Consider the following 19787-nt stretch of genomic DNA (forward strand, 5'->3'; position numbering starts at 1 on the left):
TGGATTTTTCGGAACACATAATGGTTTCTGAATCTCAAACAATCCTCAGTATCAACTAAACTCTGAATCAACATTTAAGTCACACTGAGTTCGTTTACAATTAAATCATCATCGGCTTTTTGAGCTTCAAACATGAACGGTTTTGAACTAGTAGCCATTGACAGGCAGACCAAGACTTGAGCGCTTCACCGGCTGATATCAATCAGAGCTCGTAATCTTTCAACAATTCCATGACGCTTCAAATTCGTCTTCTGATCATCAATATTCAAGCTTTTAGATCGAAAACATGACATCTTTCGCCAAACAGATATGACGCATATTTTTAACCAATACAATAGAGCCAATCCATTATCACAAGCAACTGCTCCAGACCTTCTTGCATCAATACAGCCAACCATTTAAAAGACACAGACCTTTGATCGGTTGAACTAGGACTGGAGCTTTGTTAAAAGAGCTTTCAACTGATCAAACAAATCATCAATCCTAGTAACGGATACTTATTCTTTATGTCACTTTATTGAGTTGCCGTAATCAATGCACATTCTCATCGTCCGTCTTTCTTCTCACAAATAAACTGGTGCACCCCAAGGAGAGAAACTCGGTCGTGCAAACCTATCTCAGTCTTGCAATGTACTTCAATCTTTTAATTCGTGGTGCCATACCGGTACGGAGCTATCGATATGGAGTCGTCCCTGGTACTAACTCAATACCAAACTCACCCGAATAGGGCAAACCCGTAATCTTCGGAAACACGTCGAATACTACACACTACTGTACAGATCATCTTTTTTTCGGTCACTTACTATCAAGAACAAATGCAAGGTAAGCTTCACACCCCTTCTCACATATCTGAGCCGACATCGAGAATATTGCTGATAAACCATTCAGATCATTAGATTGATCCGAATAATCTCATCATTCTGACACCGTAGATCAATAGTTTCCGTTTGCAGTTTACAATAGCATCATGCAGAGTTAACAATCCATACCCAGAATTATATCGAACTCGTCAATGGTACAACATCAAATCAGCTGAAACATAATCTCGAATCATCAACGGACAATCTTGCACACTTTGTCAACCAAAACACACCGGCCCAGGGGTTCGATACTTTAATTACAACTCAGTAGACTCAACAGGCAAAGTCTTACTGATACTAAAGTCTCACACACATAGAATGAGTCGAACCAGGATCAATCAATGCAATAACATTAGTATCATAAAAGAGTGAAAGTACCAGTAATAACATCTAGAGAAGAAGCCCTCCGAGCACGGATGGCATAAGCTCTGCAGGTGCACGGGCCTCAGATCGAATTGCTGTGTCCTTGGTTCCTCTCTGACTACCACTTACATTACTCAATTGTCTCGGCGGTCTACCTCGACTGGCACATTACTCGGTCTGGTATCCTGCACAGTGTTTTGCTCAGCTACCATCGGACACTCTCGAATGAAATGATCTTTTGAACCACACTTGAAGCAAGACCGATCATGGAATCTGCAATCCCCAGGATGCCATTTCCCACAATGCTTGCACTCTGATCTATTTTGTCGAACACTACCAACGTTAGCAACTGAAGTAGCTCGTGAACTCACAGGGGGTCGATCTCGATCATACTTAGGAAACCCCGCAGTAGCTTTAGATTGGCTATGATCCGCTCTGATTTCCTTGAGGTCGACTGAAATGATTTACTGGAATGATCTTTTACGAGAATCTCGAGCTTCATAGTCCAGCTTTTCCTCTTCTCTTTCCCGAGCTCCTCAGCTTACAAGCTCGTTCAACAAGTACTACGAAATCTTTTATCTCAAGTATACCAACTAACAGTTTAATATCTTCATTCAGCCCATCTTCAAATCTTCTACACATGATAGCTTCAGTTGAAACACACTCTCGAGCATATCTACTAAGTCTCACAAATTTCCGTTCATATTCTGTCACTGTCATACGACCCTGTTTCAGTTCAGAAATTCCTTACGTTCTGATCAATAAATCTCTGGCTGATGTATTTCTACGAAACTCAGTCTGAAAGAATTCCCAGGTCACTCGCTCTTTCGAACCACCGATACTAGTGTTTCCACCAGTGATATGCAGTGTCCCGTAGCAAGGATATGGCACATTTCAAGCACTCATCAGGGGTGCAAGACAACTCATCAACACTCGAATAGTATTATCAAGCCAGAATTCAGCTCGCTCAGCATCATCATCATCAGTAGCTCTGAACTCTTCGGCCCCGTGTTTTCGAATTTTGTCACCGGAGGCTTAAGTAATCTCATCGGATCACTTACTTGGGGTATAACAGGAATCGAAGATGGATTAGTCGGGGGTGGAGGTTGTTGTGTAAACGGATTAGTTCGGACATAATGAGTAAACCAGTCATTCATCATTTGGTAGAAGGCTTGTTTAGCCTCTCCCTCCTGGTTACTCGAGATTGGTCGAGAATCTACTGGCTCTGTCCCTTGCGCGGGAGCAGGCGCTATACTCCAACATCATCAGCTACGGCTCGTTCGGGATCCATTACAATACGAAAAACATTTTTAGACGTCAGCAGTCATCACACTATCTCGATATAAAATATGGCATGTATAGCTAGACTCATACACGCTACGCTAGTTCCGAGAATCGACTAAACCGTAGCTCTGATACCAATAAATGTAACACCCCTAACCCGTCTCCGTCGCCGAATCAGGGTTACGAGGCATTACGAAACCAAGCTCACATAAACATAACTTTAATATCTAATTCCAAATGCAAGTCCAATTCCATGAACATATATAATCAAATTCAAGCATGGAAGTTAAACTCTTTTCGCATTGCTATTTACACAATAGGATCAAAATTATCCAAAACATTATCAAGCCTATACATGCCATAAGATCGAGTTCAAATATTTAACAAATACCAAAAGAAGTCGATAGTGTGATGGGCGGTGCTGATGATCCCCGAGCTCGTAACGCGTCTCCAAAAAAAAATCTATAAAAACGAATGAACAAAAGCAAACAAAGTAAGCTTTTATAGCTTAGTAAGTCTACAGCATATCTAAAATACATATAAAAGAATCATATAATTCTTTAAGTAAATTTATTGAAATTACAATCATCAAATATGATTACTAATCAAACACTACTTTATTGAGTCATTTTGTTTAAGTCTAAAAGGATGTTAATTATCTAATACACATAAACGGACAAATGTATATACATTATATGCATATAATCAAGTTACTAGCATAATCCTTAACAGCATATACTGATTTCTAGAGTACATATTGTTCGCACTTCATCGAATCCATTTAATTACAACTATCAACTACATATATCAAAGCCAAATTTTTATGCTTATCATCCATAAATGCCGAATGCACATATGCACCTATACCCATCTATGCCGAATGCATAGATACATACACTTATTTTCACCTATGCCGAATGCATACACATAATATATCCACCTATGCCGAATGCAACATATATATATTACATATCTATCAATTGCTTAGACCAAATATTGTATATATATATGCTCATCAAGTTAATATGACTAAAATCATGTGATTGAACATTTATGTATACATCGATTTCATATATCAAATCATAGAGGTATCAATTGTATATTATCACATGCTTTAAACGGATTCACCGGCATTTAGCCTGCTAGGTTTTAAAACCTGATTCAATACACCGGCTCTTAGCCTGCTAGACTTATAGTCCGAAATGTGTCACCGGCATTAAGCCTGCTAGACTTATAGTCTGAAATGTGTCACCGGCATTAAGCCTGCTAGACTTATAGTCTGAAATGTGTCACCGGCATTAAGCCTACTAGACTTATAGTCTGAATAATTTCACCGGCATTAAGCCTGCTAGACGTAAAGTCTGAATTATGTCACTAACGATAAACCGAATGATACTGAGCTTTAACAAAGAATCTCAATTCATAGGAGTGTATATCATAATGGTATATAGAATTCACATAAAATCAGCTCAATATTTATAAACTATATCCTTAACCCACATCGGTATAAAAAGTTCAGTCATCAAATTCAACTCAATATTAAATATACATCCGAATATATATATATATATACTTAACACATTGAAGCATACTATAATATCGTACTTCGAACACATTAAGATAATCCAAACTATAATTTCATCTCTTCAACCCCGTTCAAGAACCTTTACAAGAACATACATACCTAATCGAATCTCCCTCTTTCATATATAAGTTTCATACTTAAATTTATCACAAGAACATATACATGCATAGTTGCATAGTCGAACCCCTTATAAACTTGTATAAATGGCATACCTAAGTTCAATACGAGAACATATAGATGTAGATTTGCATAATATATATATAATTCACTCATACTTTAATTATTTCAACTATCATATTTTTAATTATAATTCATCCAAAAACAGCTCATATACTTATTTATATACTGATTTTATGACATTAAATAGCTAATAGACTTACCTCGGATATCAGCAAACACGATCGACTATTCGATTACCTTCGACTTCCCCCGATCCAAATTCGTTTTCTTCGTTCCTTGATCTAAACATAGTCAAATTTAACCTTTTTATTCATCAAAACATTCATTTGAGTCCAACAATACATAAATGGGAAAATTACCATTTTGCCCCTAATATTTACACTTTTTGCAATTTAGTCCTTTTTGCACAAAACACAAAATACACAAAATTTGTCCATACCACATAAGGGCCGAATATTCATGGTTCTCATACAAGTCTACACATTGCATTTATTTCACATTTTAGTCCCTCAAAAATTTATTTTCACAATTTAGCCCTAAATACTCAAATTCATCAAAAATCCCAAGACAAAACATGTTAATCTAAGACATATCTTCCATTATTCATCATCAAACATCACAAAACACAAATATTCATCAATGGAATAACTCAAATATTCATTAAAATTAGAAATTCAAGCATGGGTCGGGTAGTATTCAAAGCAACGATCTCAAAACGTAAAAATTATCAAAACCGAAACCAAAGCATACCTTAATTTTGCTATGAAAGTGCCGAACTTAGAAACCATGGATGGTTTCTTCCTTTCCAATATTCGGCTAACAAAGATGAATATATTCATCTTTTTATGACTTATTTTAGTTATAATATTATAATTTACTTAATGACTAAACTAACCTTAATTAAATAAATTATAATACATAACTTAAGGGCAATGTTGGCATATACCACCCACTAACTAAATCTTGGTCTAATTACATCTTTAGACCTCCCACTTAAAAGACAACTATAAATAGGTGCTTTAAATTTTAACCTTTAACTTTTATTTTACGCGATTAAACCCTTTTATTAAATCGGACACTTAAACGACGAAATTAAAACACGAAAATTTCACACCATCCAATGCACACAAAATAAACACACAAAATAATATTAAAATATTTTCTAATTCAGATTTGTGGTCCCGAAACCACTATTCTGATTAGGGTCAAAACCGGGTTGTTACATAATCAGAGTATAACTAGAATAAGAAACTCGATTTATGTGGGAACACGTTGCCACATTGTGACATCATGTGTCCTCTTGTTGGGACGACTAATGTTGCATCGTCAGTTTTTTCTTGTTGAAATATCGACTATCACGTCACTGGGACGTTGTCTCTTCCTTGTGATGATGCTGACGCTGTTTCATTTGAAAATACGAGGCGCACTTCACAATATGCATAGGGGTAATCATTTAAAAATAATGCTTGCAAAGCATTCCATTCACCCCGCATGTTGTTAGCACCATCATATCCTTGACCTCGGATATTTTGAATATCAAGGCAATGCCGAGAAAGAACAACACATATTTCCTCTTTCAAAGTTATTGGTGTAGTATCTTGGATATGTACAAGATCAAAGAAATACTCTTCTATAAATCCTTTCTCATCAACATATCTCAAAGAATAACCATTTTCTCCCTTTTGATTCATCACGCGCCTCATCAATAATGATACAAATTTAGAATCTCCAATATCTTCCCGAATTTTATGATGCACTTTATTTGTAACAATATGTAAATCTCTTTTTGGATCATATAAGAAGTATATTTAGCATTTTTTGGAGCATTTTCTAAAACAACTTTAGCAACATTATAATTATAGGAAGCTAACAATGTAATCAATTCAAGAAAGTTACCTCGATTGCATGAATTAAAGGTTTCATCATGACCTCTAAAAGCACATCTCTGTGAAGTTAACCATCGAACAACATCAATTAAAGTCTTGACTCGTAAGCAGTTACCTTCTTTTAATTTAAAATTTGTGCATTGATAACTTTTTCAATGTGTCGAGATTGATTTAACAAATCTTGACAACTTTTCTCAGCATTATTATGTGGAGAGTATGGATCTTGACCAACATGATTAAAGAAAGCACACATTTTTCCATTGTTAACCTTTTCCAGTTATAAAAACTTTAACAGTGAATACCTTGTTCCATGACGAACAATATGTTTTGAGAAAGATAGCATGAGAAACAATATGTTGCATCTTTAGTAAGGAATACACCAACCAACTAAATTTGCAAAACCAAAAAGACTGAAATCTTCGGGGATTCTTGTCACCGGAAAGTGGGTACTCAGGCAAACGTATTTGATATGACCTATTTCTAAATATGCTTAAATGACTTCACTTCGTTGATTAATAAGATATTCCTATATTTGAGGATGTAATCCCATATCTCGCTCTAGATTATTAATATCAAAAGAAAGATTCGAATGATCTTCACTTTCAAGTCTTGGACATATAGAAGTATTATAACATCTCAAACCCGACCTAGACGTTAAGATCAAGTCTGGATGTTACATCAAAACGTTTAAAGGAAAACCAACCTTTAAGTAATTTAAAATTCATCATATAAAAAACAATTAACCAATTAAACCAACACAGAATTCTGAGTTATAAACCATGGTCTAAAATAAACATACGTTAGTTCAAACTTAAACAAGCAGTAAGATAACTATAAAAGAGAGAGACGACTAAGCTCCTGGCACGCTGAGCCTCCTAAGTCTGCAGATTACATGAAATTCAGTCAACAATGAATGAGTTTATAACTCAATGTATGTAACATGTATAAAGCTAAATCAACAATATAATATAACAATAATTTTCCTAAGAAGATACAGAATCAGAAATAGATGATAATATAATCACACAGTTCAGATGAAATGTGAAATAGATCAGACACAAATACAGAACAGAATCAGATGCAATTTCCTACCTTTATCCGCTACACACCATCTCCGACCATCCCAACACACTGTATAGGGTATCAAGTACCCATTCATCCCTACACACCAGTTAGTGTCGGTATGACACATTTTAGAATAATTACATGCTATCTGTCAGAATAGTATACGATAAATCACTAGAATCAGATGCAGATTGTGGCTTAGCCACTTAATTTGGAAGATCATTAAACTGCCAATACTTGCTTCTTTATATCATTCCCACTTAATGCAGATATAGTTTATAGATATCAGATAAATGATGCACATACAATTATTCACATATAAGACACAGTCAGATAATACAGATCATTATTATTTAATAGTTATCGCAACAATTATACGTATAGATAATCGATTATTCAACCTCAGAATATTAGATATCAAATTATACAATCTAATTCAGAGCATACCCTTATAGAAGGCCAAAGTTCGATTTGAACAACGTTTACGACCCTAGGAAAATTTTAGTATTTAAGCCTACAAGCCCGTGTGGATTAACACAGCCTGAGTGTCTGGCCCGTGTGGTCCATACGACTTAACACACGGCCGTGTAGCACAAAACAGTGAGTTACACAGTCTAGCACATGGCCTGGACACACGCTTATGTCCTTAACCCGTGTGACCAAAAATACAAACAGTGAGTTGCATGGCCTGGATATACGTCCGTGTGCCTCTAATTCAAAAGCAATGAGTTATACAACCTGCCACACAGCCTTACAGATGGTTGTGTGGCTCACACGGCCTACCACACGGCCTAGTACACAATCGTGTGGTGTTGGGAGCCATGTTTTCCGGCGCTTAAAATTTATAGAATCTCAAGTTTTCGTTACACACTAGGTACAGTTTTTACAGAAAAGCAGCAAAGAAGACCCTGAGACCTAAAAGTAACCATCAATTGTCCAATTATATGATTTAATCGAATAACAAGGCTAAATAAACCTTCAACAAAAACATGTCGAAAAATTCGACGCAAACCTAACTTAAAACTATACACTCACCCTCGTATGAATAGCAATATGCGAAATTAACACAATGAAGGGACGATGTCGTCATGATCCTCGCCTAAAAAAAACCAATCAAAACTTAAACCAAAGAATTCAAGCAACCAAGCAAACTTACTTCGAAAAAATGAACAAACAAATACCGACAAACATTCTCATCAACTTACGCAATTACCCCAATAAGCAAAGACAATAGAAGATGGAGTTTTCCTGACGTAACAACAGCAAGATATGGCAGCACACAAGGAACGAAGGAAAAGAAGAAAAAGAAAAGAAAAGAAAAGAATGAGAAAAAAAATAAGAAAAAGAAAGAAGGGAAGAAGAAGGAGAAAAGAAACATCATAGAAATTTGATTAACTTTCAGAATAAAAACTAATTACTCTAACAAATTAATAACAGAAATATTTCCTTATTTCTTGTACAGAGATTCAAACATAAGACCCGAAAGTATATAAAAACTTAACTATTGAACCAACAAATTCATTCTTGACACAGTTTAACGTAGAAATAGTTTTAAGTCGAGAGTTCAAAGGTAAGGGTTAAGTCAAAATAAACACAGAAATTTCAAAAAGAAATACTCAAATCCCCAATCTCAAACACATTAACAGTATACTTAACCACAAATACAAAAACTCAATTATTGATAAAATTTACCAAACAAATGCTCAAATTTTTGAGGCGTTACAAGTATTAAATTCAATAGTTGGAGAATCTTCATTGATCACTAGTTGACTAGCATCACAAGTATCACTACTTTTCCTCTTTTAAAAAGTATCAATTGTCTTTACCTTCTTCGTTTTTATACAATTGACCTAAAATTTAATTTTATAAAATTATAAAAAAATTAAAATCTTTTGCAAGTAAAGCATGAATACAACATAATATAATACAATCCTACTAATACAACATAATAGCATACAGTAACCATAGTTTTTGCCATAATAATGACAAAAGTTTCTTAAAAAATGTTTGCATGAATGCAAAAAATTAATCCATCTAACAGTAAGGTATACTGAAAATGGCTTATCCAATTTGATTAAGGATGGAATTTCCACAACTTGCAAGTGGGGATGGCTACAAGGAGAAGAGGTGAGGAAAGTAGTGTGAGTGCCAAGAGTGGGGACGACTATTTCATATTCCAATTTTTACTTCCCAAATTTGACTTATTCAATAAGATTTTCCCTTTGTTTTATCAAGAACAATTTTTAAATATTATTTTTAATACTATAAAATATTAGAGGGGTCTACGTCTATATTTGGGAGGGTCATAATATGTATATAAAAGGGGAAATTGAAAAACTAGACCTTGGGGGTCATGGCCGCCCTGGGTCTCTTAATGGCTCCACCACTGTCTTTCATGTTTCTTCAATAACGAGGCATTTAAGTGTTACGGCAAACACGAACCAAATGTGCTACTTGTCAACAATTTAAGCATGATAATTCTCCTTTACTTTGAGACTTATGCGACCCTTGCCTATACCAGATAATGAATGGACTGATATATCCATGGATTTCATGGAAGGGTTTACCTAAATCAGCAAGAAAGGACGTGATTACGGTCATTGTTGATAGACTAAGCAAGTATATATGCCCATTTGAGATTGTTTATGAGCAAGCAGCTCTGCTCCGGTAATTCCAAGGTTGCTACAATGGTCGAAAGGTAGCCATTGATCTCTTAAAGTTCCATCTTATTGGAGCCATAGACGAGATGAAAGCTCAGGCCGATAAGAGAAAATAAGAAGTTGTTGTTTAATGTTAGCTTGGTTCATTGGTTGTTTTTACTCCAATGTTTCCTGCTTTGATAAGCTGCAAGGTTTTGTGTTAGTATCGATCTTATTAATTAAAAAAGATGAAGATTAGGTAGCAATAATTAATGAAAAAAAGAGGAGACAGTGATGGGTGCTGTTTGGCTCATTGAAAATTAAAATAAATATGCTTAGGTACCAATAATTTGTTTTACATAGACTGACGAGTAAAATGGGTCCATAATCAAGAAAGATACATAGAGTTAAAAAGGCCCATAAATTGGCTGACAATTACAACTATCCAAACAATAAATTAGGTAGACCCAAAAGCAAAACCGTCCCCTGCCTATTAATTACCCATATCTTGAAACTGCCCAACTCAATCAATTAAATCCGTTATTGCAAGCAAATTGCTGAATTAACTCGTCTTCTTTTAAAGAAATTTAGCAATATATAGTGTTAAATAGAGTTTTTATAAGGATTTGTACTACTTTTTTTTTCTAAAAGGATATGATTTTTTAGGTTTTTAGTTGTGTATTAATTGTTCCAACAATCAAATTAAAGCTAAGTAGAATCTAGGTTGTTGGTTTTGTAAATAGATTTGATAAAATAAAGGGATGGAAGAAATTGGATAAGGATGCAAATAGTGTTCACCATTATCATACCACTTTCATTAAATATAAGTATAAATGAATCCAAGACACCATCTGTAATAATACAACTATACTATATTCTCTACTTTTTTACATATTGGTTAGCTATAAACTAATCACAGTTTGTAATTTTTAGTCACTTTGTGAGAACGAAAAAGAAAGCTTTTGTTTATTATTCACAAGAATTTTAACTCATCTGTTTAATTACGTAATAATTATTCTTGATTTTATGTCTAACCATTTTACAACATATGTGATAAATAGATTTATTTCTCATATTATTACATTAGTAACCAAACATAACATTAACATTACTAAATCATGTTAGATTCTTAAAATATTAATAACATAAAATAACACTATAAGAATAATATATATTTTTTTGTATAAGTAGATATGAAAATATATTAGCTTTCGACAGAAGAATTTTGCAGTAGTTGTAAAAATATAAGAAATGGGTTTTTAATCGAAATTTCAATTATAAAATAGTGTCGACTAACCCCAAAGTACCAAAACCAAATCAATCCAAAAATATGCTTTTGATTTCAGCTTAAAAGAAAGGACAGAATAAAGCAGGGTGTTAGCCACCCAAATTGTCGACCAAAGCCGTGTTGCAAAATGTGCAGAAACCGTATGCTCAAATTTTCCATACCAATGGAAGCTGTCTTTTGACAATTTTATTAATTTCGTCCAATTCCGACACCTTAAGAATATGGTACTACTCTTTCAATTATGAATGCTCTATGTCTTATTTAATATTTTAACAATTCAATAATTAAAATTATCAAAATATTTGTACTTATTATACATGTAAATTTTTTAATCTATTCAATATATCTATCAGATCGATTTAATGGTTGCATTTTTTATTTTATAGTAAAATTTATATGATTGAAGTATGAAATATGACGATTAGATTGTTTAAATATTAAACGAATAAAAAATTATGAAAAAAATATTTTACTGTGGGCAATTATTATTCCTCGTTAATGTCAAAGACATGGTGCACAAGAAAAAATTAAGAAAAAAAAAAGGATTTTACGGCCGATTTGTTATTTCTATTTTTGGTTAATAACTAATTAAAGTTAATCATACTGGCAAAAATGCTTTGAAGTGGTCTTGTTTTTATAATTGAAGCCATAAAAAGGTTGAAGAATATTGATGAGTATGAAATCTCTTCTAATCATGCCATTCTCACATTGTAATTATTCAAATGTCCAATTAAAAGAAATGAAAGTAAATTAAAAACAAATTAAGCAGCATTCATAGTTTGGTTATTTAGTTTTTTTGAATATTACATAATTATTAAAATAAAAATAAAACTTTTTCAAAAATAAGTAATATATATGGGAAAAATGACGTAAAAATCTAAAATATGGTTTAATGGTGAATTTGGATGGGTGATTGAGTGCTGTACATTTAACTTATTTTTGTTTCATGTTACAGTATCTAGTCTCACCACCACCGCTATTCTTATCCAGATCAACTATCAAAATTATTAGTATTTGGATTAACTAATGACATGACTTTTTCCCATTTTTTTTTTAGTTATCATAAGATAATAGTAAAATTACAGTTTCAATTTCTCTATTATGCTCATATTTGATATTTGAATTTAGCATAATTTGGTCATTTACTTTTACAATGGCATTAGTTAGTCCAAATAATTTACATTTTTACATGTGATAGTTATCTTATGATTTTATTCTCACATCCTTTGTATGTTGATAAGTGTTCAAGAATAAAAAAGTTAATTGTAGTTGAAAGGTTGAAAGTGATTTTTTCAACTATATATGAATGTTTTGCCAATAAAAAAGAAAAGATTTTTTTCTACAAAATACATAACTATGATCAAATTTCAATTTTGGTTACTATACTATGCTCAAATTTAAGATTTATGCTTTAACTTTTTGACATAATTTGGTACCTCAATTTTTACAATGTCATTGATTAGCTCAAATGCTTTATTTTAATTAAAATGATAATGTAATTTTTAAGAGTTGTTAACATAATTAAAATAATCTATTAAATTCACATCTATTGCAATGTTTTTTTTTTCTTTGCTACATGGTTACAATGTGAGTTTTTTTTTAAATTTTTTAAAATATCAGTGAATTTATTAGAAGAATTTGATGGTGTTAACAATTTGAATTGATTTTTAAAATCTGCAAAATAAAAAAATCCTAAAAATAAAAGTTTGAAGAATAAATTTTAAATGCATAAAGAATACAAAAACTTAAAATATATTTTAAATTTCAAATTTTACTCTATAATTTATTAAAAAAAACCATGGGGGATCCATACTAGTTATATATAAAGGAAAGATGTTAAATGTATGTGTATCATCATTGGTTTCTTTTTTTTAATTATAAAAATATTAAATTTTAATTTTGGTCTTTCTATTGTGCCTAAATTTGAGATTTAATCTATATATTTAATTTTTAATATAAGTTGATCTTATATTTTATAATGTTAGTTATTCCAAATAATGAATATAGTTAAATTTTCGATTAAAATGTTACACAGTTATACATAATTTGAATACCCTAAGTGTCTTAAAGACTATCATATGGCTTCTCACTTTTTTGGTTTTTTTCTTTTGACATTATAAAATAATGGTCAAATTTTAGTTTTTGGCCCATATACTTGAGATTTAATCTATATTAGATGTTAATTTTTGACATAATTTGGTCCCTTTACTTTTATAATACCGTTAGTTAGTCTAAATAATTAATATTGTTAATTATCTCAATCAAAATGCTAGCGTTAATTTTTTGAAGAACATCATTCTAAAAATTTTATTTTATCATGATAAATTCGAATAAGTGTTTTTAATGAAAACAATGTATATTAACATTTTTAATGTTGTTGTTTGTTACATGAATACAATATAATTTGAGATTGTAAAGTAGGGGTTGTTTTTGTTTGTTAATCTGTGTGTGATTCAGTTTGTTTGTTAAAGAAAACTACATAATTTTAAATCAAACATGTTGAACACTTAAATAAAAAAAAGGGGTTATTATTATAATAGAAATAGAAATAAAAAGTGTTTATATATAAAATTTATTAATATAACAACATGATGTACTTCCTTAAAATGTTACTATCTTATTAGATTCCCTACTTGTAATTTATCAAGTAAAAACATGAGATCATGTGAAGAAGCTTACTCAAAAATTTGGCTTCTTCCATAATTATGTAACCACTAAACTAGAAAAAGAAACTTGCCAGTAACTTGTTTTCTCCAATTAAACCATGATTTGCAAGTAGATCATTAATTGTGATTAAATCACATATAGCAAAGCCTGAGCTCATAGCGAATCAAATAAAATAAAGATTTCAGTTTTAGTTATGGGACATATTTAATATTATAAATTAATAAAATGCCAAATTTTATCAAAGAAAATCCTACTAACAATTGAAATTTCAACCTATTCATTATATTTCTCTTTGAAAAGGAAGAAAGGAATGGGATCTCAAATTGCTCATTTGATGTATTTTATTTCTTTGATCTGATTGCTTTATCTCCAATAGAAACAGTATTTATAGATTTTCTCAATTAGGGTTTCAAATCCATGAAAAAGAAACCAAAATTAAAATACCTCATCATCATGAATATAGAAACCCAAAACCCTAATGAAAGAAGCAAAGCAAAGCTTAGACCTTAAATATAATACTAACATGTATGGAGCTTGTTGAAGGTTATAAAATCTCCATTTCTTTACATTATTGTACAACAACACACTAGCAACTCACATTAAATTAAATGAACCAAAAACTTCCAAACATAGATATAGAAAAAGAAAAGGATGAGAATGCAATTTGGAACCCCCCCCCCCCAAAAAATGTCAAATGCTAGGTGTGGACGTGTGGTCTTTGCATATAGGGTTGGTGAGGAGCATGAATGGTAATATTCTCCTCAACCTACACATTGGATATGAATTATTAGGTAAAATTAGTAGAAAAAATAAATCTAAAACTAGAACTTAATGCTAAATACACCAATTTAGTCAGGTAATTAGCAACCTCACCGCCGCTTCCTCAGGTTGGCGGCTCCGCCAGCTGTTTTAATTCGTGAACCCAAACCACACCCTTCGTCTCATCCTTGGTTATGATAAAAAATTGACACCCTCAACTCCTAGGGTAGTTCCCCTCACTCTCTCTTAATATAATAATGAAATTTTGACACTGTAATATTAATTTTAGTAATATATGTTAATATGATTATGATGCCGCTACTTACAACATCAATATACTATAAAAAATTATGTAAATGTACTAAAACTTATAAATTATAGTAAAAATTAGATAATATTTGAAAAATAGCTTAGATAAAACTACCATGAAGGTCTGTACTTGAAATTAGATTATATTTTACATTTTTATAAAAATGGACAAATTAATTCTTATACATTAGTTCAAAATGCAACATGACTCTTAATATAAGGGCCTCCATATTACTTTTACCTCAATAATGTCTTTGTATGGTTGACAAAGGCGGCAATTTAGGAATTCGATATTCCATGACTTTTGTCATGACTAAATCATATGCGGGTTATTTTCATATTTCTTTTTAACTTAAATCTCATCATGCATGGACCAAATATACTCCAATTTATTTATTATATTTTGTAAAATTTGATTTGGATATATATTACTTTTAATTATTGTAGTATTTACTTCCAATTAAATTTTAATATGATTAATATCGTTAATTAAAAATACATGAGTTTTAGTATGTTTAAAGACATGGTAAGTATTTGAGAATTATTGGGAGTGGTTATATAAAAAGAAATTATAATAGTATTTGCAAGTTAAAAAAAATATTTGAAAAATAATAAAGAAATAAAGAAAATGGAAACGATTTGGTGCATTGGAAAAGGGCAGAGTCGTGGTGTGCGTGCGTGTATCAGTGTGGCCTGTGGGGATAACTTGAATAAACCACGTTTTTCCTTGCGGCCTTTGATTTGCTCTGTATTTCCTTTTCCCCTCCATAAAACCCCCCAGTATTCCTCCCTCCCCTTTTCTCCTCAAATCAAACCTTTTCCCTCTCATTCTTCCTTCCTTCCTTCCTTCCCTCCAAACCAACTGCAACCATAAGCAACTCAATCCTCTCTATTCATTAACTGCTCATTTCACACTGTTTACTTGGTTAGGTGTCAGCACTTTGCATTCATTATATATTCATACTGAATAGGTTTTTTTTTTTTTGTACTCAAGTGTGTGGAGGGAAACCCTGGATCAGAACCAGGCAATGGGTGACTCACCAAACTCAGAAACCGAGTCAAGCACTCTTAGCAACAACTCCTCTACTCTGTCTTCACCTTCACCATGCTCTTATGGCGGTAAAAGGGAATCGGGAACTGACCCCACCCCCGACTCCAAGAGGCAAAAGCGTCAGAGGGATAGTAGCAAGCATCCGGTTTACCGTGGGGTGCGAATGCGGGCATGGGGCAAATGGGTATCCGAAATCCGAGAGCCCCGTAAGAAGAACCGGATCTGGTTAGGCACTTTTTCCACTCCCGAAATGGCCGCACGTGCCCATGACGTTGCAGCCTTAAGCATCAAAGGCAACGCTGCCATTCTCAACTTCCCTGAACTCGCCGAGTCGTTGCCCCGACCAGCCTCCAACTCCCCCCGCGACGTCCAAGCCGCCGCTGCCAAAGCTGCCTCAATGGACTTCTTAAGTAACAGCATTAGTAGTAACAACAGCAACGCCACGTCATCTTCATCGTTGTCGTCCTCAGCTTCCACGTCGTCATTGTCGAATGTGGATGACGTGTCGACACCGGAGGAGCTGAGCCAGATAGTGGAGCTGCCAAGTCTAGGGACGAGCTTCGAATCGGCCGAGTTAGGGAACGAGTTCGTGTACGTGGACGCGGTCGATGGGTGGTTTTTTAATCCCAGGGGCATGCCTTGGTATTACGAAGAAAACTGTGGGTATTTTGGGGAAGAGATTTCAATGCAAATTCAAGAAAGTGAGATGATCACCGGGTTTGGCCCTTTACTATGGGATCACTAAAAACAAAAAATCAATAGTATCTGCCCTTTTTGTTAAAAATAAAATACTCATATAATTTTTATTTGACGAAATTGCCTCTTTTACATTTTTTTCCCTAGATGGAACGGGCAAAAGAAAAGAAAAAAAATAAATCTTGCATGGTTTACTCCATTGTGCTTAGAGATTTAGCATGGATTGGTCAAAATTTCTAGTTTTTTCCCTTCTCAGAAGAAAAGTCAAATATAATGGGGATTCTTCTTTTCTTTTCTTGTAATTATATTTGGTGAGATTGACATGTGTTGTGGAGTAATTAAAGCTCATATGTTCCTGTTTGGGTTCATTCAATTCTCAATATATTTCTATTTTTCTTGTAATAGTTGTAATGAAACCATTGAAAGTATACATGAAATGGCTAAAAGCCAAGAAGTATCACATGGGACGGGGGAAGGATCATTTGTTTACACCCCCTGATTTCTGGAGAGAAACTTTTCATTTTATGACTTGTATTTTGGACTAATGTGTTGGTCATCAAGTTGCAATGATTCATCAACCTCAATCTTTGCAATTAACACTACATACAGACCTAAGCTGTAAAAATGGAGGAACTGAATGAAAGGAAAATAGATTAGTATAATAAATGGTCTGTTAGAGAGGCATATTCATTTGACACTTGCATTTCAACCACCATTCTCTCATCTCCTTACAAATTGTATTTATGTTATGCTTTTTTTTTTCTTTTATATGTATGATTCTGATTCTGATTCTGGTTTTTTGGGAAATAATAAATACTGTGATATCAAACACATTTTCCCTCTTCACAACGTATTACAACTTTTCAGCTGACACCATATTTTCATTACAGTTTTCTATTAGGTTTATTTATTTCTTTTCCACCTTTCAACACTTTTCACTGTTATAGGAATCGAATCAAATTAGTTCATCTATTATTACTTACATCAATTTAATTGTTGAAAAAGATTCAAATAAAGTTTATTGTTTAAAGAAGGTCATTTATTATTTAATAAAGTTAATATTTTGAAAACTTTTTTTGATTTTACAACTGGGATCTTTTGTTTGAAGTTGAGCTATAATGAAAAAAAACAATAAATATTAACCTCGTTATTTGGTTCTTTTTAGTAGTACGTAGATTCAACTAATCTATTCAATAATAAATGGACTAATTGATCCAATCTTTATAATAGAGGGACTCGATAGATACTTTCACCTATTTATATACTTATATTTAAATTTTTGATTGAGTTAGTATCTCAAGTCAAGCATGCATCATTCACTTGAAAATTTACTAAAATACACTTATATATATGTAGAAAGTATTATGAAAATATTTTTATCTCCTTTTATATAAAATCAATAAAATCTGAATTATATTGAAATTTAAACATGTGCCAAAATGATTTTTAAAGATACCACTTTACCCAAGTAAAAATTCATTTGATTTTTATATTAAGATTTAACAAATTATTACATAAAATATTACCCTATGATCTAGTAGATTTCAATGTTGAAGTGCAATTGATGAGACGGGGCACATGTAGTTAAGGGCTGAAAAAGTTCGAGCAACATTAAGTTTAGAAATAGGCTTCGGCTTTTGGGAACCACATATGTATAATGGGGTGCTGCACTCGACCAGCTTGAATTAAATTATATGGGTCTGAAATTGAAAGGGTCTCAATTTCATTCCAACATGATTGCTTTCAACATCGACAAATACAAAAATGGAAAAATATTATGTAAAATTTGAAAATGGTAAATGGTAGAGTGGCACCTCTTGCAGTACAACTCAGAACTCAATGACCCATTGCTTAGCTGGGTGATGTAAAAGCGAAGCCAATATATATAAATTAGGGACCCGTTTTGGAATCACTGTCTGATAATGATATATTTGATGATTCCATACTATGAAGCTTAATTAATTAATTAAATTACAATATCTTTTATGTGGTTGGGAATTGGGAAACCTTAAAACTAGCAATACTGGAAAAATAAATGAACTCAAAATGAATGGATGTGTTGAGTCAAGGTGGAGGAATGAGAGGCAAATTAATTATAATTTCAGTTTTTTGTTTGTATTAAATGAAATTTTCTCGTAATGAGTCGCACGTGCATGCCTGCGTTTTTTTTAGTTAAATCGTTGACCTTACAGGTAAAAATGGTATTATTTGGGAATCACAATATTCCTTAATTTGTTGCGGTAAGTTAGAAAAATCAGCAGGCCGCGCTCCTCATGTGTTTTATTATAATCTAATAATCCGCGTTTTTAGCGTTAATTTTATATATTTCTTCCATGATTCTCAGTCAATATCATTCATTGATTCCTAAACATCGTACTTAGGTATGAGTATTGACGGCCCCATCTTTTTCTATTTCACACCGCCCATCCTTAATTATATGGTAAAGCTGCACTTTTTTTAATTTAATAATTCTTTTATCATCATTCTTTTAGATTTAACCCTCCAAATATTTATAATTTAACTTCCACTTTTAACAAAACATTTTTAGGGTAAATTTCACAATTAGTCACGAAACTATGAGTAAGTTTTCATTTTGGTCACTTAACTAAAAAAATTACAATTTGCTCATGTTGTGAACGACCCACCAAGCCAGCATAAGGCTACTGGAATAGCCACTACACAAGCTACTAGAGGGAGCACTCGGCCCAGAATGGCTCCCAAATGGCTGAAGGATTTTGTCAAGTGACACCTCAGCTGGTTGTACGTGGAAGGAAATAACGGTTCACATTTCTCTCATGTAGCTATCCTTGTTTTAAGGAGGAAAAAATACCTGAAAATGTCATGATTGCAGCAATATGTTTTCTGTTCTTTTCTCATCCCCTAAATCTGTAACTTTCTTCTCTCATCTCTTTTCTGCAAAATTTCATTGTAATTCGTTATAATTCCATCAAATACTAGTCCATTTTCTTCCCAAAATTACTGTTATATTAGTATTTTTATTCCTTATATTGTGAGAACGTAACATTGGTGCTTTCATCGAACCTCCCCAACCATGGGTGAACATCAAACTCGTCTTAAGGTTTTGGATGATAATATTAAGGCGATTGCCGATTCTCAAACGACGATGCGTCGTGATTTTGACATGTTAGCTTATT

General features: G+C 32.8%; 1 protein-coding gene across 1 annotated transcript; it reads left to right on the forward strand.

Annotated features, from left to right (window-relative positions):
• Nucleotides 1–15620: 15620 nt before the first annotated feature.
• LOC107901275 (dehydration-responsive element-binding protein 3) lies at nucleotides 15621–16923 on the forward strand. The gene has a single exon (XM_016827205.2). It carries the CDS (start codon nucleotides 15914–15916, stop codon nucleotides 16679–16681), a length of 768 nt encoding a protein of 255 aa, XP_016682694.2. The 5' UTR covers nucleotides 15621–15913; the 3' UTR covers nucleotides 16682–16923.
• The last annotated feature ends 2864 nt before the right edge of the window (nucleotides 16924–19787 follow it).

This window comes from Gossypium hirsutum, chromosome D06, assembly GCF_007990345.1.
Source record: "Gossypium hirsutum isolate 1008001.06 chromosome D06, Gossypium_hirsutum_v2.1, whole genome shotgun sequence".
In the NCBI taxonomy this organism is placed as follows: Eukaryota; Viridiplantae; Streptophyta; class Magnoliopsida; order Malvales; family Malvaceae; genus Gossypium; species Gossypium hirsutum.

What these genes read in the sequence shown, in the direction of transcription:
- LOC107901275 (XM_016827205.2), top strand. Translation starts at nt 15,914, where the DNA reads ATGGGTGACTCACCAAACTCAGAAACCGAGTCAAGCACTCTTAGCAAC.